Source organism: Anomaloglossus baeobatrachus, chromosome 1, assembly GCF_048569485.1.
Source record: "Anomaloglossus baeobatrachus isolate aAnoBae1 chromosome 1, aAnoBae1.hap1, whole genome shotgun sequence".
NCBI classification, from domain to species: domain Eukaryota; kingdom Metazoa; phylum Chordata; class Amphibia; order Anura; family Aromobatidae; genus Anomaloglossus; species Anomaloglossus baeobatrachus.
Genome location: NC_134353.1, coordinates 959,492,297 through 959,513,913, shown reverse-complemented (window position 1 = coordinate 959,513,913; position 21,617 = coordinate 959,492,297). Strand labels below are relative to the sequence as shown.

At 48.8% G+C, this 21,617-nt stretch overlaps 1 protein-coding gene across 3 annotated transcripts in view; it reads right to left on the bottom strand.

Annotated features, from left to right (window-relative positions):
- Positions 1 to 237: 237 nt before the first annotated feature.
- Positions 238 to 21,617, bottom strand: part of LOC142257712 (uncharacterized) — a 171,447-nt gene continuing 150,067 nt past the window's right edge. For 2 of the 3 annotated variants that reach the window (XM_075329855.1, XM_075329865.1), the window contains 5 exons: positions 14,220 to 14,396; positions 14,014 to 14,137; positions 13,865 to 13,932; positions 13,561 to 13,663; positions 238 to 3,992 (listed from right to left, as the gene is read on the bottom strand). In XM_075329855.1, the coding sequence (XP_075185970.1) occupies positions 2,299 to 3,992; positions 13,561 to 13,663; positions 13,865 to 13,932; positions 14,014 to 14,098 (1,950 nt within the window). In that variant the 5' untranslated portion in view covers positions 14,099 to 14,137; positions 14,220 to 14,396 and the 3' untranslated portion in view covers positions 238 to 2,298. The remainder of the gene's footprint in view (positions 3,993 to 13,560; positions 13,664 to 13,864; positions 13,933 to 14,013; positions 14,138 to 14,219; positions 14,397 to 21,617) is intronic. The other variant, XM_075329874.1, reaches the window with a different exon arrangement.

The window sequence follows — 21,617 nt, the reverse complement described above, 5'->3', positions numbered from 1 at the left end:
TGACGACCTTTCGGGATGAGGTTTTTTTTATGGGGGGTTATGTTTTCAGATGTTTTGGTTTTAGGTTTCTAATATATACAATTCTATTTCTAGATAATTTATATTTTTGTCCTGCTGCAATTTGGGCCCCCAGAATGATTCATTGTCTTTATGATGTAAAGAAGGTTTCCTCAAGACTTCGCTTTTTTTTACTTTGGACCATGGATGACCATTGAATAGAAGAGAAAAAGAATAAAAGAGAATGAAATTATATTTATTCAGTGCTTAAATTGTATATATATTGGTGTCTGCTGATCACGTCAAAATTGGTGTGTACACACGCTGTATATTAATATTTATTATCAATATTTATTTGATGCTATAAGATATAACTTCATACAATTTATCATTATGCATTAAGCGTGATTAATTAATATATACCAGTATAAATGAAAAATGCCTGTAAGCTGACTGAATATGCACTAGCTATGTATAGATATCTTTGACAGGCTCAATGCATGCGTGGTTCAATGCCTCTCGATTTTCTAACTCTGTGCCGAATGGATCTATGTGCGCTCCATGCATGCGGTCCAGCGCGCACAGCCGGATCATCAATCAGCTGAGCTGTCACTGAGGTCACCCGCGGCCACCGCTGTATCCAGTGACAGCGGGTAACCTCAGTGACACCTCAGCTGATCGCGCTACTCACCTCAGTTGCTGCATGGAGCTGACAGGAGCGGCGGTGTCTTCTGCAGCCCCGGTCACCTTCATGCAGCAGAACTGGAAGCGACGCTGGACCATCCTGGATTACGCCGGACATGGAGGGCTTTTTGGGGTTTATTAAATTGGTGAATCAGAGAATTTGTTTATGTTTTTTATTTCTAATAAATGACTTTTTCAGGTGTGTGTGTTTATTTAGTGTAACTTACAGATTAATCATGGAAGGTATCTCGGGGAGATGCCTGACATGATTAATCTAGGATTTAGGGGCAGCTATGGGCTGCCATTAACTCCTTATTACCCCGATTTGCCAACGCACCAGGGCAAATCGGGAAGAACCGGGTACAGTGTATGCGGCACTTCTGGGCGGCTGCTGGCTGATATTGTTAGGCTGGTGGGCTCCCCATAACGTGGAGCTCCCCATCCTGAGAATACCAGCCTTCAGCCGTATGGCTTTATCTGGCTGGTATTAAAATTGGGGGGGAATCGCACGCCGTTTTTTTTTAATTGTTTATTTCACTGCACAGTATAGACACGCCCACCGGCTGCTGTGATTGGGTGCAGTGAGACACCTGTCACTCAGCGTGGGGGCGTGTCTCACTGCAACCAATCATAGGCGCCCGTGGGCGGGGAAAGCAGGGAATACGAGATTGTTTAATGAGCGGCCGGCTTTTTCAAAATCGTAAAAGCCGCCGGAGCAGTGTGAATGCCGTGCAGCACCGCTCCGGGGATCGGTGAGTATGAGAGAGGGCTGCTAACTTCAGTCACTCAGGGGATTAGCGGTCACCGGTGAGCCCTTCACAGGTGACCGCTAATCACGACGCGGCACAGACAGAGCTGCAGCATTACAATGAAGTCGGGTGAAGTTCACCCGAGTTCATTCTGATCGTGCGGCTCTGTCTGTGTCTGCTGTCATCTGCCATTCAGCTCTGCTACATGGCTGTCTGTGTCTGCTGTCAGCGGCCATGTAGCAGAGCTGAATGGCAGATGACATAGTAAAAAATACGCATTACACACGCATTACACACGCTAGTAAAATCATTAATTTATTCAGAAAAAGCATCGCACTTTGCGTTGCACTTGGACCTAATCTGAACTAAAATCAGACGAGTTTTTTTCAGCCCAGTCGGACCGATTTTACTCGCATAGATGTGTTTCCAGCCTAAGGCTATGTGCCCATGCTGCGGATTTCGCGCAGATTTTACCGCGGATTTACCGCGGATTTCCTGAAAATCTGCAGCAGCGGCACTTCCAAGCCATTTCAATGGCATTTTGGAAATGCTGTGTCCATGCTGCGGATTTTTCCGCGGCGGATTTGCCGCGGATTTTGATCCGGAAAAATCTGCAACATGTCAATTATTGTTGCGGATTTTGGTGCGGATTTTGGGTATAGAATGGGGGAAAAAGAAAAAATCCGCATCAAAATCCGTAGCAAATCCGCGGTAAATCCGCGGCAAAAATAAGGTGCGGATTTGCCGCAAAAGTCGCGGATTTTCATGCAGAAAAATCCGCAGGTACATTCTACCGTGGACACATAGCCTAAGAGTTCATTTACTGCTATAACATTTACCAGTTTCTAAAAAAAAAAAAAAATGTCTTCTACCTTGTGTGAACTGTCATGTGTCTAACAAAAGCGGATTTGTGAACAAAGCATTTCTCACATTCTGGACAAGAATATGGCTTCTCCCCTGTGTGAGTTTTTATATGCCCATCAAGCTGTGATTTTCTAATAAAACAATTCCCACATTCTGAACAAGAAAATGGCTTCTCCCCCATGTGATTTTTTATATGCATATCAAGCTGTGATTTTCTAATAAAACATTTCCCACATTCTGAACATGAAAATGGCTTCTCCCCCGTATGAGTTTTTATATGCATATCAAGCTGTGATTTTCCAATAAAATATTTCCCACATTCTGGACAAGAAAATGGCTTCTCCCCAGTGTGAGTTTTAACATGCATATCAAGCTGTGATTTTCCAATAAAACATTTCCCACATTCTGAACAAGAAAATGGCTTCTCCCCAGTGTGAGTTTTTATATGCCTACTAAGCTCGCTTTTCTGAATAAAACATTTCCCACATTCTGAACAAGAAAATGGCTTCTCCCCCGTATGAGTTTTTATATGCATATCAAGCTGTGATTTTCCAATAAAACATTTCCCACATTCTGAACATGAAAATGGCTTTTCCCCCGTGTGAGTTTTTATATGCATATCAAGCTTTGATTTTTTAATAAAACATTTCCCACATTCTGAACAAGAAAATAGCTTCTCCCCCGTGTGAGTTTTTATATGCATATCAAGCTGTGATTTTTCAATAAAACATTTCCCACATTCTGAACAAAAAAATGGCTTTTCCCCCGTGTGAGTTTTTATATGCATATCAAGCTTTGATTTTTGAATAAAACATTTCCCACATTCTGAACAAGAAAATGGCTTCTCCCCCGTGTGAGATTTTATATGCCTATCAAGCTGTGATTTTCCAATAAAACATTTCCCACATTCTGAACAAGAAAATGGCTTCTCCCCAGTGTGAGTTTTTATATGCATATTAAGCTGTGATTTCTGAATAAAACATTTCCCACATTCTGAACAAGAAAATGGCTTCTCCCCCGTGTGAGTTTTTATATGCATATTAAGCTGTGATTTCTGAATAAAACATTTCCAACATTCTGAACAAGAAAATAGCTTCTCCCCCGTGTGAGTTTTTATATGCATATCAAGCTGTGATTTTTCAATAAAACATTTCCCACATTCTGAACAAGAAAATGGCTTTTCCCCCGTGTGAGTTTTTATATGCATATCAAGCTGTGATTTTCCAATAAAACATTTCCCACATTCTGAACATGAAAATGACTTCTCTCTTCTGTGAGTTTTTATATGGTCATAAAAATCTGCGTTCTGAATAAAATGTTTCTTACATATTGGACATGAATATGATTTCTCCCCCATGTGAGTATTTAGATGTACAACAAGATGTGATTTATAACTAAAACATTTTCCACATTCTGAGCATGAAAATGGGTTTCCTTTGTGAATTATTTCATGTAAAATTAGAGCAGACTTTTGAGTAAAACACTTTCCACATTGATTACATGAATACAACTTCTCCCCTGTGTGAGCTCTTTGTTGTTGACCATCCCTCATGTGGCTCTTATTTTGCTGAATAATCTGTGGTGAATCGGGAGATGGTTTAGACACATCAGCTGACGGATCTTGGGTGTGAAGAGCTGAGGGTTTATCTGGGATAATGACTTGCTCTTCATTTATATTCTGTATAATGCCAAAATCTTCTGTCAAAAGAATAAAACAGATTTTGTCATTTTAAAAAAATAGAATCCTAAAACTTGGTTTTCACTGATAATCTTAGGCCCCTGTGTCATGATTCGCCTCCCTATACACATGGCTAGGGGGCGAAGCCTTCTCTCGGGCCTCACTTCCGGCCCCTGCATGCCTTAAAAGCTGATACTTCCAGTGAACCAGCGCCGGCTATAAGCTTAGCTCTGCTTTGCCTGTGATTGCTGGTCCTGTGAGTGATATCCTGATCTGTCTGTTCCTGTGCCCCTGTGCCCTTGTCTGTGTTCTGTCCCCTGGTCGTCCCTCCTGTCCTGTGTCCTCCCTCCTATTTCCCCATCGGTTGCTTCCTCCGGTACTGACCATAGCCTGACTTTGACTTCGCTTCTGCTTGCTCCTCCGGTCCTGCTTCTGCCCGTACGGTGTTTGACCCAGCCTGTCTCACTATTCCTCACATACCCTGCAGTTCTGCCTCTCAGCTGTGCTGATTAGGCAGTGCATGAGAACGCTGTGCATTTCCTTCCTGGTTCTCATTGCTCTGTGTAGTGTCGTCTGCTGCAGAGCTCTGGCTCCCCCTGGTGGCAGCATTACAGTATAGCCGGCCCCAATAGGCTTTATCTCCCATAGGGAGGAAGAAAAGAAAAAAGCCATTTAATTCTTGGTAGTGGGATCCAACTTTGCAGGATACCAGACTGTAATGGATCCACTCAGTACTTTGTGCGAGCAAGTAGCCAACCTTACGCAGCTGGTGCAGGATTTGGCTGCAGAGCATCGCACCCTGGTAGCTTCACACAACATTCTGCAGAGTGAGGTTTCTGCTTCTGCGAGGGTCACCTCAGTGGCAGTTACCTCACAAACCGTAGGACAGCATAGTCCCACTGATGTCCAACTGACCTCCCTTGAACCCACGGTGATGCTCCCCGATAAATTCTCGGGGGAGAAAAACCTATTTCGGACATTTAGGGAGAGTTGCAAGCTTCATTTCACTCTCCGGCTTCGGTCCTCGGGGAATGAGATCCAGCGGGTGGGGATCATCATGTCGTTACTTAGAGGGGGTCCCTTGACCTGGGCATTTTCCCTACCCCCTTCGGCCCCGGAACGGCATTCGGTTGACCTCTTCTTTGACTCCCTCGGGGTGATATATGACGAACCAGACCGTGTACGGGTGGCTGAGGACAGGATCATGTGTCTCACTCAGGGAAACCACACTGCTGAGCTATATTGTTCTGAGTTTCCGCAGTGGTCCACTGAGGTACGGTGGAATGATTCTGCACTCAGGTGCCAATTCTGGAGAGGTCTTTCGGAGTCCCTGAAAGACGCATTGGCTCTGCACCCTCCTCCCAGCACCTTGGATGATGCGATGACGGAGGCAGTTCGTATGGACCGCAGATTACGGGAAAGAAGGGGAACCATGCGTGAGATTCCGCCCCCTCTACCTAGGGCACCTTCTTTGCCAGCTATGGAACGGATGGAAGTTGGAGCCATCAGTCCGGATGAGAAGGAGAGGAGAAGACGCCGAGATCTCAAGCTGTGCTTCTATTGTGGACACCATGGATATTGGAGGAAATACTGCCCGGCTTGCCCCTCCGCTAAACAGTTGTCGGGAAACTTCTAAGTCTGGGTAACGGTCGAGGAGGTTGCCCAGACTATCAGCTACCTTTCCTATCCTCCAATAAGATACTTCTGAATGTCGACCTCCGGGTCAAGGAGTTGGTCTGGTCTGCTACTGCCTTTATTGACTGTGGGTCCGCTATGAACTTCATTGACTCTGAGTTGGTCCAAAGATTAGAGTTAGGGACAGTGAGGTTAGAAGGACCCATTCAACTCCTGGCAATTGATAAAACACCGCTGCCTCAAAACCTCATTCGGTTTGCTACAGAAAAATTTACTCTGGTGATCGGGTCTCTGCATTCTGAAACGATTTCTTGTTTTGTAATGGCCAATCTCCCTGCTGGATTAGTGTTGGGGTATCTATGGTTAAGGTTACATAATCCCGTTATTGATTGGGAGTGTCGTACCATAGTCAAATGGAGTCCTGCTTGTCATAAAAGGTGTTTACAATCTGTACCTGTGTTCTCCGTAAGTCCTGAGGGTCTTCCGGAATACCTGAGGGACTACGGAGACGTATTCTCGGAAACAGAGGCCGAGGTTTTGCCGCCTCATCGCCCATATGACTGTGCCATCGATTTACTTCCCAATACCAAATTGCCCAAGGCCCGTTTATATTACCTTTCGGGTCCAGAAAGGGCTGCTATGAAATCATACATATCTGATAGTATACGTAAAGGGCATATCCGTCCTTCTTCTTCCCCTGTGGCTGCTGGGTTCTTTTTTGTAAAGAAGAAGGACGGAGGATTAAGACCATGTCTCGATTTCCGAGAATTAAACAAAATTACTGTGAAAAACACGTATCCGCTTCCACTCATCCCTGATCTCTACAACCAACTCTCTGAAGCCCGGTGGTTTACCAAACTAGATCTCAGTGGGGCCTATAATCTTATCCGTATTAGAGAAGGGGATGAGTGGAAAACGGCCTTTCTGACGTCAGAGGGGTTATTCGAGAATTTGGTGATGCCTTTTGATCTAACAAATGCCCCTGCGGTGTTTCAAAATTTCATCAACGATATCTTCTCTGATTTTCTTGGTCGTTTTGTGGTCATCTATCTCGATGACATTTTCATTTATTCTGCCCACAGAGATACGCATATTATGCATGTTCGCTCAGTATTACAGAGATTGCGTGATAACCATCTGTTTGCCAAGCTTGAAAAATGTGTTTTCTCTGTTCAGGAAATAGCCTTTCTTGGGTTACTCCTTTCTCGTGATGGGTTTTAAATGGACCCAGGAAAGGTGCAGGCTATCGTGGATTGGGTGCAACCCAGGGATATCAAGGCGCTACAATGCTTTTTGGGTTTCGTAAATTATTATCGAAGGTTCATTAAGGGATTCTCTCAAATTGCCAAACCATTGACTGACCTTACACGGAAAGGGGCGGATCTGCAGAACTGGTCGCAAACGGCTGTCCAGGCCTTTCTTGAGTTAAAGGACCGGTTCATGTCCGCCCCAGTCCTGGTACAGCCTGACCTCGAGGCACTGTTTGTTGTGGAGGTGGACACCTCAGAGGTGGGGGTGGGAGCTGTTCTCTCTCAGGGCCCCTGCTACTCTGACAAATCTGCGACCATGTGCGTTCTTCTCCAAGAAATTCACTCCGGCTGAGAGGAACTATGATGTGGGTAACCGTGAATTATTGGCGGTACAGTTGGCATTCGAAGAATGGAGGCATTTTTTGGAGGGTGCTGTTCACCGTATTACTGTCATCACTGATCATAAAAACCTTGGGTATATCGAGTCCGCCAAGAGATAGACGCCTCGACAAGCGAGGTGGGCTCTTTTCTTTTCTAGATTTCATTTTTGTATTACTTTTCGGCCGGGGTCTAAAAACGTGAGGGCAGATGCACTGTCTCGTAGTTTGGACCCGGTGTCACCTCCAGAGCCTCCTTCCTCCATTCTTCCACGAGGGGTGGTGGTCGCTGCCTTGTCGTCCGAGTTAGAGGCTGAGGTCAGGGAAGCCCAGTCCTCAGCGCCATCTTCCGCTCCAGACACTAAACTGTTTGTCCCTTTGCACCTCCGGTTACGGGTACTTCAAGAGTTCCATGAGTCCGTACTTAGTGGCCATCCTGGAGTTACAGCCACTCGCAGGGCTGTTGCTCGACTGTTTTGGTGGCCATCTCTTCACTCAGATGTTGCTCGGTTTGTGTCTGACTGTGCTACATGTGCCCGTGCTAAGGTATGTCGTAACCGGCCGGCTGGGGAACTGGTTCCATTACCTGTTCCTGAAAGACCATGGACCCACTTGTCCATGGATTTCATTATGGACCTCCCTGTCTCAAATGGTATGACTGTGATCTGGGTGGTGGTGGATCGTTTTAGTAAACAGGCACATTTTGTTCCCCTCTCCGGTCTACCTTCTGCTGCGGCCCTTGCCAACCACTTTATTGACCAGGTGGTTCGGTTACATGGGTTGCCCCTGAATATTGTGTCTGACAGGGGGGTACAATTCATTTCTCGGTTTTGGAGGGCCTTGTGCAGGCAGTTGGCAATTGAGTTGTCCTTCTCGTCCGCCTATCATCCCGAGTCCAATGGGCAGACGGAAAGGACGAATCAGACCCTTGAGCAAATCCTGCGGTGCTTGGTTTCTGCTCAGCAGGAGGATTGGTGTACGTTTTTGCCCCTTGCGGAGTTTACATTCAATAGCAGAGTCCATCAGTCTACGGGTACTTCTCCCTTCTTCTGTAATTATGGGTTTCACCCTCACTTTGGGACCTTCTCTAGAGTGGATTCGGGGTGTCCAGGGGCTGACTCCATCATTCAGCATCTGGGGGAGGTGTGGAAGGAGGTACGGCGGTACATCGTGACGGCTCAACAGTCCCAGAAATGCCAAGCGGACAAACGCCATTCTTTGGGACCTCCCTTTCAGGTGGGGGACAAAGTGTGGTTGTCCACTCAGAATACCAGGCTCAGGGTTCCATCTGCTAAGTTGGGTCCTAAGTTTATAGGGCCCTATGAGATCATCGAAGTGATCTACCCGGTGGCCTTTCGGTTGCAACTGCCCCAGACCTTGCGTATTCCCAATGTGTTTCATACCTCCTTGCTTAAGCCATTTGTTCCTTCGGTCGTGGATTCTCAGACCCTTCCGGCTCCGATACTGGTGGACGGTGAGGAGGAGTACGAAATTCAGCGTATTATCGACTCTCGTTGGGTTCGTAGTTCCCTCCAGTATCTGATTCATTGGAAGGGTTACGGTCCGGAGGACCGGTCCTGGGTGCCGGCTCGATCCGTGCGGGCCGATCGGTTAATTGTGGCTTTCCACCGGAAGTATCCTGGGAAGCCTGGGGGTCCGGTGGCCCCCCCCTTGAGGAAGGGGTACTGTCATGATTCGCCTCCCTATACACATGGCTAGGGGGCGAAGCCTTATCTCGGGCCTCACTTCCTGCCCCTGGATGCCTTAAAAGCTGACACTTCCAGTGAACCTGCGGCGCCGGCTATAAGCTTAGCTCTGCTTTGCCTGTGATTGCTGGTCCTGTGAGTGATATCCTGATCTGTCTGTTCCTGTGCCCCCGTGCCCTTGTCTGTGTTCTGTCCCCTAGTCGTCCCTCCTGTCCTGTGTCCTCCCTCCTATTTCCCCACTCGGTTGCTTCCTCCGGTACTGACCTTAGCCTGACTTTGACTTCGCTTCTGCTCGCTCCTCCGGTCCTGCTTCTGCCCGTACTGTGTTTGACCCAGCCTGTCTCACTATTCCTCACATACCCTGCAGTTCTGCCTCTCAGCTGTGCTGATTAGGCAGTGCATGAGAACGCTGTGCATTTCCTTCCTGGTTCTCATTGCTCTGTGTAGTGTCGTCTGCTGCAGAGCTCAGGCTCCCCCTGGTGGCAGCATTACACCCTGACTGAAGTATCATTGTGCTGCCCAGATAATGATTGTTTTATTACCAAGACAACTCTACAACATGTCCAAAAAGAATAGCAAACTAGGTAATAATTATATCCTGAATGTCATACCTGGCACCACATGCACAGTGTCCATGGCTGCCTTATATAACGCGACATAAGAGGAATTATACTTTATGATGCCATAAAACTGAGTGTCTAAATATTCTATAAAAAGAAAAGGACAGAGGACAGCGGCGCTCCATGTGTGAATCGGCCGAGCACAGCAACCAAAATATGGTCTACAGCGCTCACCCCACAAATTGTACTAGCAGGTACAACACTGGGAACAGCCCAAGAAAATCCTCCAGAAGCTGCTGCGCCGACTGCCCAAGGCAGGGAGTTGATCATGGAAGGAAAGGGGCTGCAGAGCGGGAGGATCCGGGCGCTGCAAAAAGAGAAGACGAGCCAGTGCAAGAGAAATCAATTCTTACAGAATACCGCTCTGCAGCCCCTTTCCTTCCATAAATCCTCTATAAGATGGAAGAGTCAGCAATAGACATGAGCAACCAAGGAGATACAGTGGAATCTTGGATTAAAGGTCACTTTACACGCTACAATATCGTTAATGAATTGTCAGGGTCACGTTGTTTGTGACGCACATCCGGCGTCATTAACGATATCGCAGCGTGTGATACTTACCTGCGACCTTTACTGACCTCAAAAGTGGTGAAAATCGTTCACCATGGAGAGGTCGTCCTAAAAGCAAAAATCGTTAATTGTTTATTATTGATGTTGTTCGTCGCTCCTGCGGCAGCACACATCGCTATGTGTGACACCACAGGAGCAACGAACATCTCCTTAACTGCCTACACCGGCAATGCGGAAGGAAGGAGGTGGGCAGGATGTTACGTCCCGCTCATCTCTGCCCCTCCGCTTTGATTGGCTGGCCGCTTAGTGACGGCGCGGTGACGTCGCTGTGATGCCAAACACACCTCCCCCTTGAGGGAGGGATTGTTTGGCAGTCACAGCGACGTTGCCGACCAGGTAAGTGCGTGTGACGCTGCCGTAGCCATAATGTTCGCTGTGGCAGTGATCACACGATATCGCATGTGCGATGGGGGGCGGGTGCTTTCACGCTCGAGATCGCTAGTGATATCGCAGCGTGTAAAGCCCCCTCAAGTCCATATGCGCACGTTGTGTTTTTTCATGCGCTTACGCAGTGTTTTAAACTGCAGCGTACATGCGTTCTGTGTCCACAGCAAAGTCTATGAGAATTTAGAAAATTCCATGCGCACGTTGCGTTTTAAAGTGCAGCGTTTTGCATGCCAAACTTTTTACAAAATCGATGCATTCTAAAAAGCAACATGTCACTTCTTTTGTCCGTTTTGGATGCTTTTCCCACTCTGTCCATGGGAGTGCAAGCTTCCAGAATGCATCCATTCTGCATTCAAAATACATCCAAAATGCAGCGTTTTGGCTGCGTTTTAAAATGCACATGCAGTGAAAAACCGCTGCAGAATGTGTGTCACGGAAGAACGCAACATGCACACATACCCTAATAGTAACTTGGTTTGACAGCGTTTTGCAAAACAAGCAAAGCTTTTTAAAAATGCATAACTTGATTTAAGAACAATGATTTGCAATAAGAGCAAATACTCACTGCACACACTTCCGGTTCCATCCATTCACTGCGCTCTGACCCGCTCTGCAGTTAACTTTCTGTATATAAGTACTATATACAGTATACCATTGTACAGAACATACTATATAGCATGTCTATTAATTTGCATTTGTGGATACAGAACTGTACTTCTTTTCTGCTAACCAGTACAGCACAAAGCTTGTAATGTAATTACTTGCTTGGGCACTATTCCTACCCCCACTAGGCTTACTTCTGTCCTTATTTTGGGAAGAATAGATTCGGGGTGTATTTTTTGTGTGTATTGTACTAGAATAAAGATTATCATATTTATACATAATGTTTTCTCTCTATAGTGCACCTCAAGTTAATTAATAATTCTATTTAAGCTAAAAAGCAGTATAATTTGTTTTATAATGTACAGTATTTTGTATTGCTGTAATAAGTTAATATAAATACTAATTATATTTGGGTTGTGGAATGAATTGTCTGCTTTTCAATTATTTTCTATGGGAAAATTCGCATTGATATAAGAGTAACTTTGTTTAAGAAAACAGCCCCGAAATGAATTATGCTCATAATCCAAAGTTCCACTATATTTGTTACATTTCAGCATCTTGTGATTAAAAAGAAAATAAATCTGAACATTTTCTCTCCTAGAAGAAAATCAGAATCTAGAAATGTTTTATCCTTTTATCCTAAACTCGTATCCTGCACATTCACTGACGAAATGACGTCAATAGAAGCATCGCTCAAGAATCCCCCCCCAATATCAGGATTAAATTGCCGGACCCCGGACATCCTATCAGGACACAATGGGTTATATATAAGAGGTGACGCTCGTCTTTCATGTAACCATGATATTTGTTATGTGATAATAACGCTCTGCCATCTCTGTCTTTTCCTCCTCCCTGGTGAGCAGCATTACCGACCCTCAGAGTAGTAATCTCCATCCGCTCCTGTTATTTGGGTTTATGTCTCCATGTTCTGTATCTGTCACACACAGACATGAGTGTAATAGGAGATAATGGATTTGTGGCGCCCTGGACAAGCCAAGACGTCACAGGTACTGCAAGAACACACCCCACACCCCGGCTAGGCACATCAAAGTCAGACAAAAATCCTTGTTGCCTCCCTCCAGGGGCTGATGTCCACACCAGGGGGTGGAGCCAGGCAGTTGGCCCCACCCACCGAGGAGTTCACAGTCCTGGAGGCGGGAAAGGAGTGAGATGAGATCAGTTCTGGAGTGGAGAGAGTGAAGTAGCAGTGGAGCAGACTGACCGTGTCCGGGTACGTGGCCCGGGCACATACAGCAAGGTTGGCAGACGGTGGTGACCGTCTGCAGGAGAGGCCGATTGACGCAAACCGTAAGGACCGGGGACGGGCGGTGGCCCGCCAATACCGGACCGGGGAGCGAAGAGAAGCCAGCACCATTCGGCAGGGCCTACGGACCCCGACCAGGCTTGGAGTCGCCGTAAAACCGGTCAAATCCGTTAGCGAAGGGAACCTCCGGGGTTTCCCAGCAGCAAAGACCCGATCGAAGGCAACCGCTCAAACCGTGAAGGGAAATACAGTCACCGCCAAGGCTACAGTTCCCAGGGCCAGAGCCTGCGGGCAAAAGGGGCTCCCTCAGCATCCATCCAAGCTGGGGAGCGGGTTACCGGTGGGAAGCCATCAGAACCAGAAACATACTACAGGTGCAGGGAAAGGCAGTCACCGCCAACCTACCGGGAGAAAAGCCACCGCAGCCGTCTGTGGGACCCGTCCATCCAGCCATTTGTTTTACCGGAGGCTTTGCATTCGTCATTGGCTGAGTGAGTACCACTGTGCCGTGCGGCACCGCGCTGCCCCCGCAACCCTGCACCTCACCAAGCCCCGACATCCACCTTTCATTCACCCTCACCGGGCCCCGGGACAACCAACCCCTACCCACGGAGGGGGAAAACAACATCCAAGCTGCTCCCTGTCATCGCTCTCGGGATCCCCGTCCAGAGCAGCGGTGGTGTCACAACTTCACCACAACCGTGGGTGGCGTCACGGACAATACCCTCCAAACCCCCCCAAAACCTTCCCCTTTCACTCACGGGCGAGGAGCGCCGCTCGAGTCCCCGGATCCGGCCCACCGCTCAAGCCGCCGAGCAGCAAGCAAAGCAGCCCCGAGCCGGACCCGAGCGTGGTGAGCGCAGCGTCCCCTCCCCGCCCGCGACATATTCTTAGTCCCTAAACTGGAGAAACCCCTCATCAGCCCTGACAGCGGATAATAGGAAAGAGCTGGAGCTGGTCCTCGCTCACATCGGCAGAATTCATGTCCAGCTGTATTTCTCCTCTATAACATAACTGCACATCCCGTGTTATCACCTGCACCGGGATCACAGATTCATTCACATTTCATGTGTATTTTACATGAAGGGTTAATATACCGCTGGAGAAACTGACACAGCAAAGAGCGGAAAATAGGAATGTGTGACTTGTGTGTGTTATTGGGTGGTCTGTACTCACCGGGGCGGTGATCTGTAGGAATCTCCTCGTTACTCCACTGATCGCCCCTCACATTTCTCTCTGGAGAATTAATATTGTTCAGATCTTTATCCAGATCCAAAAGCTGCAAAACAAAATATTGTAAACGTCCCCGGGAATAATGGAGATAAGATCCGGACATGTGAGGTCTGTGGTCAGCTGTGATCCTGCCGTCTCCACCGCTCTCATTACACAAGTATAAAACATCTAATACTGGAGGAGAAAACAAGACTGAACACAAGGAGGTCACAGCCGTCTACACCTCATAGGGGAGATCTCCATCTACCTGAGGATCCTGTGGAGGAGGAGGAGGAGCGGGACATCTCTCTGGGGTCGTCCTCGTACTGGAGAGACCTGCAGGAGACACAGACAGGACGGACATCATTATTACATACAGATAATTATAGGCCGGGTGTATTCAGTCCTGTCTATTACCTGGTGATGTGCGGGGCTGGGGCTCCTCCATCATCACCTCCTTGTACCGGTCCTTGTGTCCTTCTAGATACTCCCACTCCTCCATGGAGAAATAGACGGTGACGTCCTGACACCTTATAGGAACCTGACAACACAATGATACCGTCATCACCCAGAATCCTCCAGTACCGTCCTGTATAATGTCCCAGCATTCCCAGCAGTGTCACCTCTCCAGTCAGCAGCTCAATGATCTTGTTGATGAGTTCTAGGATCTTCTGGTCACTGATGTCCTCATGTATCCGGGGATGAGGTGGAGGCCCCGGGATTGGGCTCAGGGTTCCTCCCCGTCCTTCAGACACAGGGGCCTGACAGCGATCACTAGAGATCTTCACTACTGTGTAATCCTGAGTGTGGAGACATTAATAATATCACTACAGACATTTCCAGAGTCCATCACCTCCCCGGTCATATCCTCTGTTATCCCCATAGATAATGATGTAATGTGATGACATCAGAACCTCTCACCTCCCCGGTCATATCCTCTGTTATTCCCATAGATAATGATGTAATGTGATGACATCAGAGCCTCTCACCTCCCCGGTCATATCCTCTGTTATCCCCATAGATAATGATGTCATGTGATGACATCAGAACCTCTCACCTCCCCGGTCATATCCTCTGTTATTCCCATAGATAATGATGTAATGTGATGACATCAGAACCTCTCACCTCCCCGGTCATATCCTCTGTTATTCCCATAGATAATGATGTAATGTGATGACATCAGAGCCTCTCACCTCCCCGGTCATATCCTCTGTTATCCCCATAGATAATGATGTAATGTGATGACATCAGAGCCTCTCACCTCCCCGGTCATATCCTCTTTTATCCCCATAGATAATGATGTAATGTGATGACATCAGAACCTCTCACATCTCCAGTAAGATGGAAGATTATTTCCAGACTCAGGTTTAATATCTTTAGTTATTAGAAAATATTTAGAAAAGAACAGAATATCCTTTATTGTGAAGAGGATGAGATGAGACGGACGGCAGAGAGCCCGCCCCCGTGACGGATTTACAGAAGCTGCATACAAAAAGGTAGAACTTTATAAAGGCTTTATTTTGGTCTCACATGGGGCACAATAATAACAGGGACCTTCCTAGAATGCAGCCCAGGAGCTGCAGAGGGGGAATCTTTTAGCTTTTGGGCGAAATTTCTGATGACAGGTTCCCTTTAACATTCTTGGTGCCCGGCAAAAAAGAGACCACAAAATTAAACCGGGTAAAAAAACAAAGCCCACCTGGCCTGCCGAGGATTCAACCTCTTGGCCGATTCCAGATAGATGAGATTCTTGTGGTCCGTAAGCACCACAACTTGATGCCTAGCCCCCTCCAACCAATGCCTCCACTCTTCAAATGCCCACTTCATAGCCAATAATTCCCGGTTCCCCACATCATAATTCCGTTCAGAAGGAGCAAACTTCGAGAGAAAAAGGCACAGGGCTTACGTTTACCCGAAGTAGCGTCTCGTTGAGACAGAACAGCACCTGCTCCGATCTCTGAGGCATCGATCTCAACTTGAAATGGGCGAGACACATCAGGTTGCTGCAGAACTGGGGCAGAAGTGAATCGCCTTTTAAGCTCCTGGAAGGCCACAATTGCCTCAGGGGTCCAATGCTCAGCATCAGCTCCCTTCTGTGTCACATCTGTCAGAGGTTTGACAATGGCAGAAAAATTGGCTAGAAATTTACGGTAAAAATTAGCAAACCCCAAAAACCGCTGCAGGGATTTTAGAGAAGTCGGTTGCACCCAGTCGTAAATAGCCTGAACCTTAACCGGGTCCATTTCGATAGCGGAGGGAGACAGGATGAAGCCCAAAAAGGAAATCCTTTGCACCCCAAAGAGGCACTTTGACCCCTTAACGTACAGTGCATGATCCTTAAGTATCTGAAAAACATCCCATACTTGCCCAACATGAGAGTCCCAATCATCAGAAAAAATCAAGATGTCATCCAAATACACAATCAAAAATTTACCAATAAGGTCCCAAAAAATATCATTCATGAAGGCCTGGAAGACGGAGGGTGCATTAGTGAGCCCAAAAGGCATCACTAGGTACTCAAAATGCCCCTCAGGAGTATTAAAAGCCGTCTTCCATTCATCACCCTCCTTAATACGGATGAGATTATACGCACCCTTGAGATCCAGTTTCGTAAACCATTTGGCTCTCTTCACTCTAGAGAACCGATCAGACATCAGAGGCAAAGGGTACTGATATTTGACCGTAATTTTATTAAGACGACGGTAATCAATGCAAGGCCTCAACTAACCATCTTTCTTAGCAACAAAGAAGAAGCCGGCACCCAAAGGAGAAGATGAGGGCCGAATGTGCCCCTTCTCCAATGATTCCCTGATGTATGACCGCATGGCATCATGTTCGGGCACAGACAAGTTGAAAATCCGCCCCTTGGGAAATTTACAACCGGGCACCAACTCAATGGCACTGTCACAGTCCCGGTGTGGGGGCAGAGAATCAGATTCCTGGTCATTAAATACATCCCAGAAATCAGACAAGAAGGCCGAAACATCAACTGCCTGAGCAGACGTGGATGACACAGAAAGGTCCTGATGCACACCTTGACAACCCCAACTAGCTACCGACAAAGATCTCCAGTCAAGAACCGGATTATGGGTCTGCAACCACGGAAATCCCAGTACCAAGGTATCTTGTAGATTATGCAATACTAAAAATGTACAAGTTTCCTGATGCGCTGGTGCAGCTCTCATAGGCACCTGGGTCCAAAATTGGGGTTTATGTTCTGCCAAAGGGGTAGCATCAATGCCCCTTAAATGAATAGGAGTTTGCAAAGGAACCATGGGGAAACCACAATCCCTAGCAAACCCAAAATCCATCAAATTGAGCGCTGCCCCTGAGTCCACAAAGGCAAATGCAGAAAAGGAAGACAATGAGCAAATCAATGTGACAGACAAAAGAAACTTTGGTTGCAAAGAACCCACAGTAACAGAAGTAGCCAATCTCCTTTCACGTTTATGGCAGACAGATGTTATGAGAAGCGTCTCCACAATAGAAGCACAGTCTATTCTTCCGTCTGAACCCCTGCCGACTAGCATTAGAAAGGACCCTATCACACTCCATAGGCTCCAAAGGCTGTTCCACATGCACAAAACCAGCAGGTATCTTCCTGCGCTCACGTAAACGCCTATCAATCACAATGGCCAAGGTCATAGTGGCATCAAAACCAGAAGGGACGGGAAATCCTACCATTACATCCTTCACAGCATCGGCAATACCCTTCCGAAAAAGAGCCGCAAGTGTCGCGGGCGGGGAGGAGGGTGTCAGCACACCGCGCTCACCCCTTCTGCTCGGGTCCGGCAGTTGCTCCTGGTGGCTCGAGCTGCGGGCCGGATCCCGGGGTGTCTCGAGCGACACTCCTCGCCCGTGAGTGAAAGGGGGGGGTGTTTGTTGGGGTTATAGTTCGTGACGCCACCCACGGTTGTGGTGATGGCACCACCGCTGCTCAGTGTGGGGGTCCCGGGGATGGTGATGGGAGCAGCCAGGTGTTGTGTTGCCCCTCCGTGGGTAGGGGTTGGTGATCCCGTGGCCCGGTGAAGAGATGTAAAGTGTAGGGCCTGGAGGGCGCAGGGACGCGGGGGCAGCGCTGTGCCTTGCGGCACTGTGGTACTCACTCAGCCTGAGACACGGACACAGTTTGTACGGTAAACCAACGGCTGGTAGGACGGTCCCACAGACGGCTGCACCTGCACTCCCGGTAGGTGACGGTGACGTCTCTCTTCCTTGCACCTGTGTTGTCTGATGGTATCGGTGGATTCCCTCCGGTTACCCGCTCCCCGACTGCAATCTGGGCCGGAGGAGCTCTACACTTTGCCCGCAGGCGCTGGCCCTGGGGAAACTGGTGCCTTGGCGGTGGCGGTGTCTCCCCGGTAATGGTCGGGCTGTTGCCGTCAATCGGGACTTTGTTGCTGGGGGATCTACGTCCCCTTCACTGACGGATTCGGCAAATTGGGCGACTCCTAGCCTTGCCGGGGTCCGAGAGGCCCCTGCCCTGGTGCTGACTGTCCTTCGGAACACTGCTCCAGACCACCGGGCACACAGCCAACGGGGTCCTTCCAGGAACTTCCGAACCGTCCCACTCCGGACAGTCACCGCCGTCGCTGACCTTGCTGTTCTAGCCCTACACACAGCTGGGCTCTCAGGCTTTGCACTCTCTCTGCGCTGTCTCCACTTCTTGCTTTTCTCCTCTTTCACTTCTCTTACTTTCACTTCTCTGTTGTTTACTCCTTTCTAGCCCTCAGCTCGACTTCACTCTTCCCCTGCCTGGGGCTATCTGCTGTTCACTCAAGCCCTGCCTGGGCTACTCTGCCTGGTTACTTCCTGCCTCCAGAGTTGTGAGCTCCTTGGTGGGCGGAGCCAACCGCCTGGCCCACCCCCTGGTGTGCATCAACAGCCTACTGGAGGAAGGCAACAAGGATTTTTGGGTTAGCTGATGTGCCTACCTGGAGTGTGGGGTGTGGTGGTGTTGTTACTCGTGTCCCCTGGCTTGCCCAGGGCGACACACAAGCGCATCATCATTCCATTTGGTAAGGACCGCCCACTTTCGAAATTTCTGACAAAACGTTTCTACAGAATCCAAACCCTGAATTAAGGACAACAAGACCTTTTCTGCTTGGTCCACAATATTGGGTTCGTCATATAATAAACCCAAGGCCTGAAAAAAGGAGTCCACATCACTGAGAATCGGATCATCAGACGCTAAAGAGAAGGCCCAGTCCTGAAGGTCACCACGCAGCAAGGAGATGACAATCTTAACCTGCTGTACGGGATTCCCTGAGGACTTAGGGCGCAGGTCATAAAATAATTTACAATTATTTTTGAAGCTCAAAAATCTCGACCTATCTCCTGAAAAAAATTCAGGAACAGGAATCTTAGGCTCTGCAAGGGGAGTCTGTGCAAGATAAGACTCTATACGACGAACCTTAGCATCAAGATGAGCAACACGCTCATCTAATTCATCCATGCTAGAAAAAAAGAAATCTTCCACAGAACCCAAAGAAAAAGAGGAAAAACACCAAAAAAAAAAAAATTTTCTCAGCAGATTTTTTTTTTCTTCTTCTTAAGAGTACCCTTTAAATTTGTGGGCCGGATGTACTGTTATGATCCGGAACCATGGAAGACCACCACAAATCATTGGCAAAAGGTGACAAGAGCATTTTCAACTAATCTGGCCGCCATCCCCTTACTAACCATCACAACTAGAAGTAGCCGAGGGGTGAACTAACATCCTGTGCACCGCGAACCCAGCCGGAGAACTAACTATCCTAAAGGTAGGAAAGATGAATAACTCTCTGCCTCAGAAACTAGACAAGAATAGCAAGCCCCCCACATTCAAAGACTGCGGTGATATAGGAAAAACACAACACACAGGTAGATGACAGGATTAGCAAAATGTGAGGCCCCAGCTGACTAAAATAGGAAAGGACAGGAAAGGGACTGATGGTGGCCAGAGAAAAACCCTGCAAAATACCAACTTCCTGATAGTACAAAAAGGCCCTCAGATCACTAGATCTGAACTCCGTCCTATACCAGGTGCCCTTGTCATACCAATGAACAGAAAACAAGAATCATAACAAAGTCAACAAGCCACAAACACATGGACCCAAAGGAGTTATACTCCACACAGGACTGCAGGGAGTTCCCCAACAATCCACTGAGGGTGAAAATCCCTACAAGCAAATAACCTGAAACCAACCACAGCAAATGACAAACCCAGATAAGCAAAAGAACCAGACAATAAATAAAGAGCAAGCACTTATCTGGGGAGGATGTGGTGTAGAGCAGGATAAAGCAGGCTGGAGATACAAAGAACTACTGACATCCGGCAACAGCCTGCAATCAGACCAGGATTAAATAAGCAGAGAGTTAGCAAAGGAAACACCCACTGCACAACACACCTGGTCCAAGTCCAAACCATTCCTGGCCACCAGAGGGAGCCTCCCAGCAGCCAAAACATAACTAACATTCACAACACCCATCCTCCAAATCTGCCTCTCCGGAGGCGGTAACGGTATAAGCCAGACATTTTTATTTACATGCCACAAGTTTGTGGTTGCCCTGCAAGTTCTCGGGCTTGTCCGTAGCAGTTCCTACGCAAACGGTTGCAGAAAGTCCCTACGGGGACTAGTTGCCGGCAACAGCCGGTTCAATCACGGTGCCAATCAGGTAACTTCTTCGGTTGATTCATTCTTTGCTTATCATTCAAACTTTTAAACTGGTAGTCCCAACGGGGACAACTTGCAGCGGGGCTCCGCTGCCATCACTGCTCATTCTCGTCCTCCTCCCCCGGCCCTGGGTGGAAGATCACGGGCACCAGCCCCTCCAGCGCATAGCAGGCGCGACGAGGAAGGGCTGCCTGGTATCCGCTGTTTCCGCTCCGGGGGCTGTAAGTGGCCTCCATGCCATACAGGGAGACGACTCCTTCGTCCTCCTCCGAAACCGGCTCTGTGTCAGGCCCGGAGTCACTATCATCCGTCCCTGCGCCAGGCGGGTTGCCGCCAGCTGCCGCAGTCTCCGGGCTCGCCACTCTTTCGGCTACCGCTACGAGGGGGTGTGTGCCAGATGGATCAGCAGCAGCGGGACGCACGGGCAGGGAAGACGGAGGCGGCATGGGGGCCAGAGGTAGACCGGGTCCCTCAGACGCAGCGGCCGGTCCCTCGGGGACACAGGGGCGTGGGTCACTCACCAGCTCCTCCATCATGGCCTCCATTCCGTACACCCGGGCGACCGCAGCTACCTTCTCCACCTCCTCGGCCCACTGCTCCATCAGGAGACATATCTGACTCCGGTAGCACCGGCAGATCCCCGCCGATCGGGCCCGGAGCCATTCCGCTGTTCCGGGCACCGGTTCCGTAACCTCTGCGTAGTTGGACGGGGCAGACATGTTGGTAGCGGTATTTTCCAGGAACCAGAAGATCGCTGCAGAGTCCCGGCGTCCCTGCTTTTATAGCCACGAGCTACATGCGGCCAGGCGCCATCCGTCCCCCTTAGTCTTTTTCCGGCTCCTCCTCTACAGGGGCGAGGTTTCGGCTTTCGCGCCTCCACTGCTCGAGGAGACGCTCGAGCGGGGACTTTTTGCGCCCAAAATGGCGGCTTTGCAAAATTTTCGGCCGGACACCTCCGGCGGTCACAAGGCGCACCTCTACCAGACGGCAGAGCGGTAAGATCCTGTTAGTGACACCAAGTTGTCGCGGGCGGGGAGGAGGACGCTGCGCTCACCACGCTCGGGTCCGGCACTGCTGCTGCTTCGCTTGCTGCTCTGTGGCTCGAGCGGTGGGCCGGATCCCGGGGACTCGAGCGGCGCTCCTCGCCCGTGAGTGAAAAGGGGAATGGTTTTGGGGATTTATTGTCCGTGACGCCACCCACGGTTGTGGTGAGGTTGTGACACCACCGCTGCTCTGGACAGGGATCCAGGGAGCGATGACAGGGAGCAGCGTAGTTGTTGTTTTCCCTCCGTGGGTAGGGGGTTGGTTGTCCCGGGGCCCAGGGAGGGAGGGATGTGGCAGGTGGGTTACGGGACCTGGCGAGGT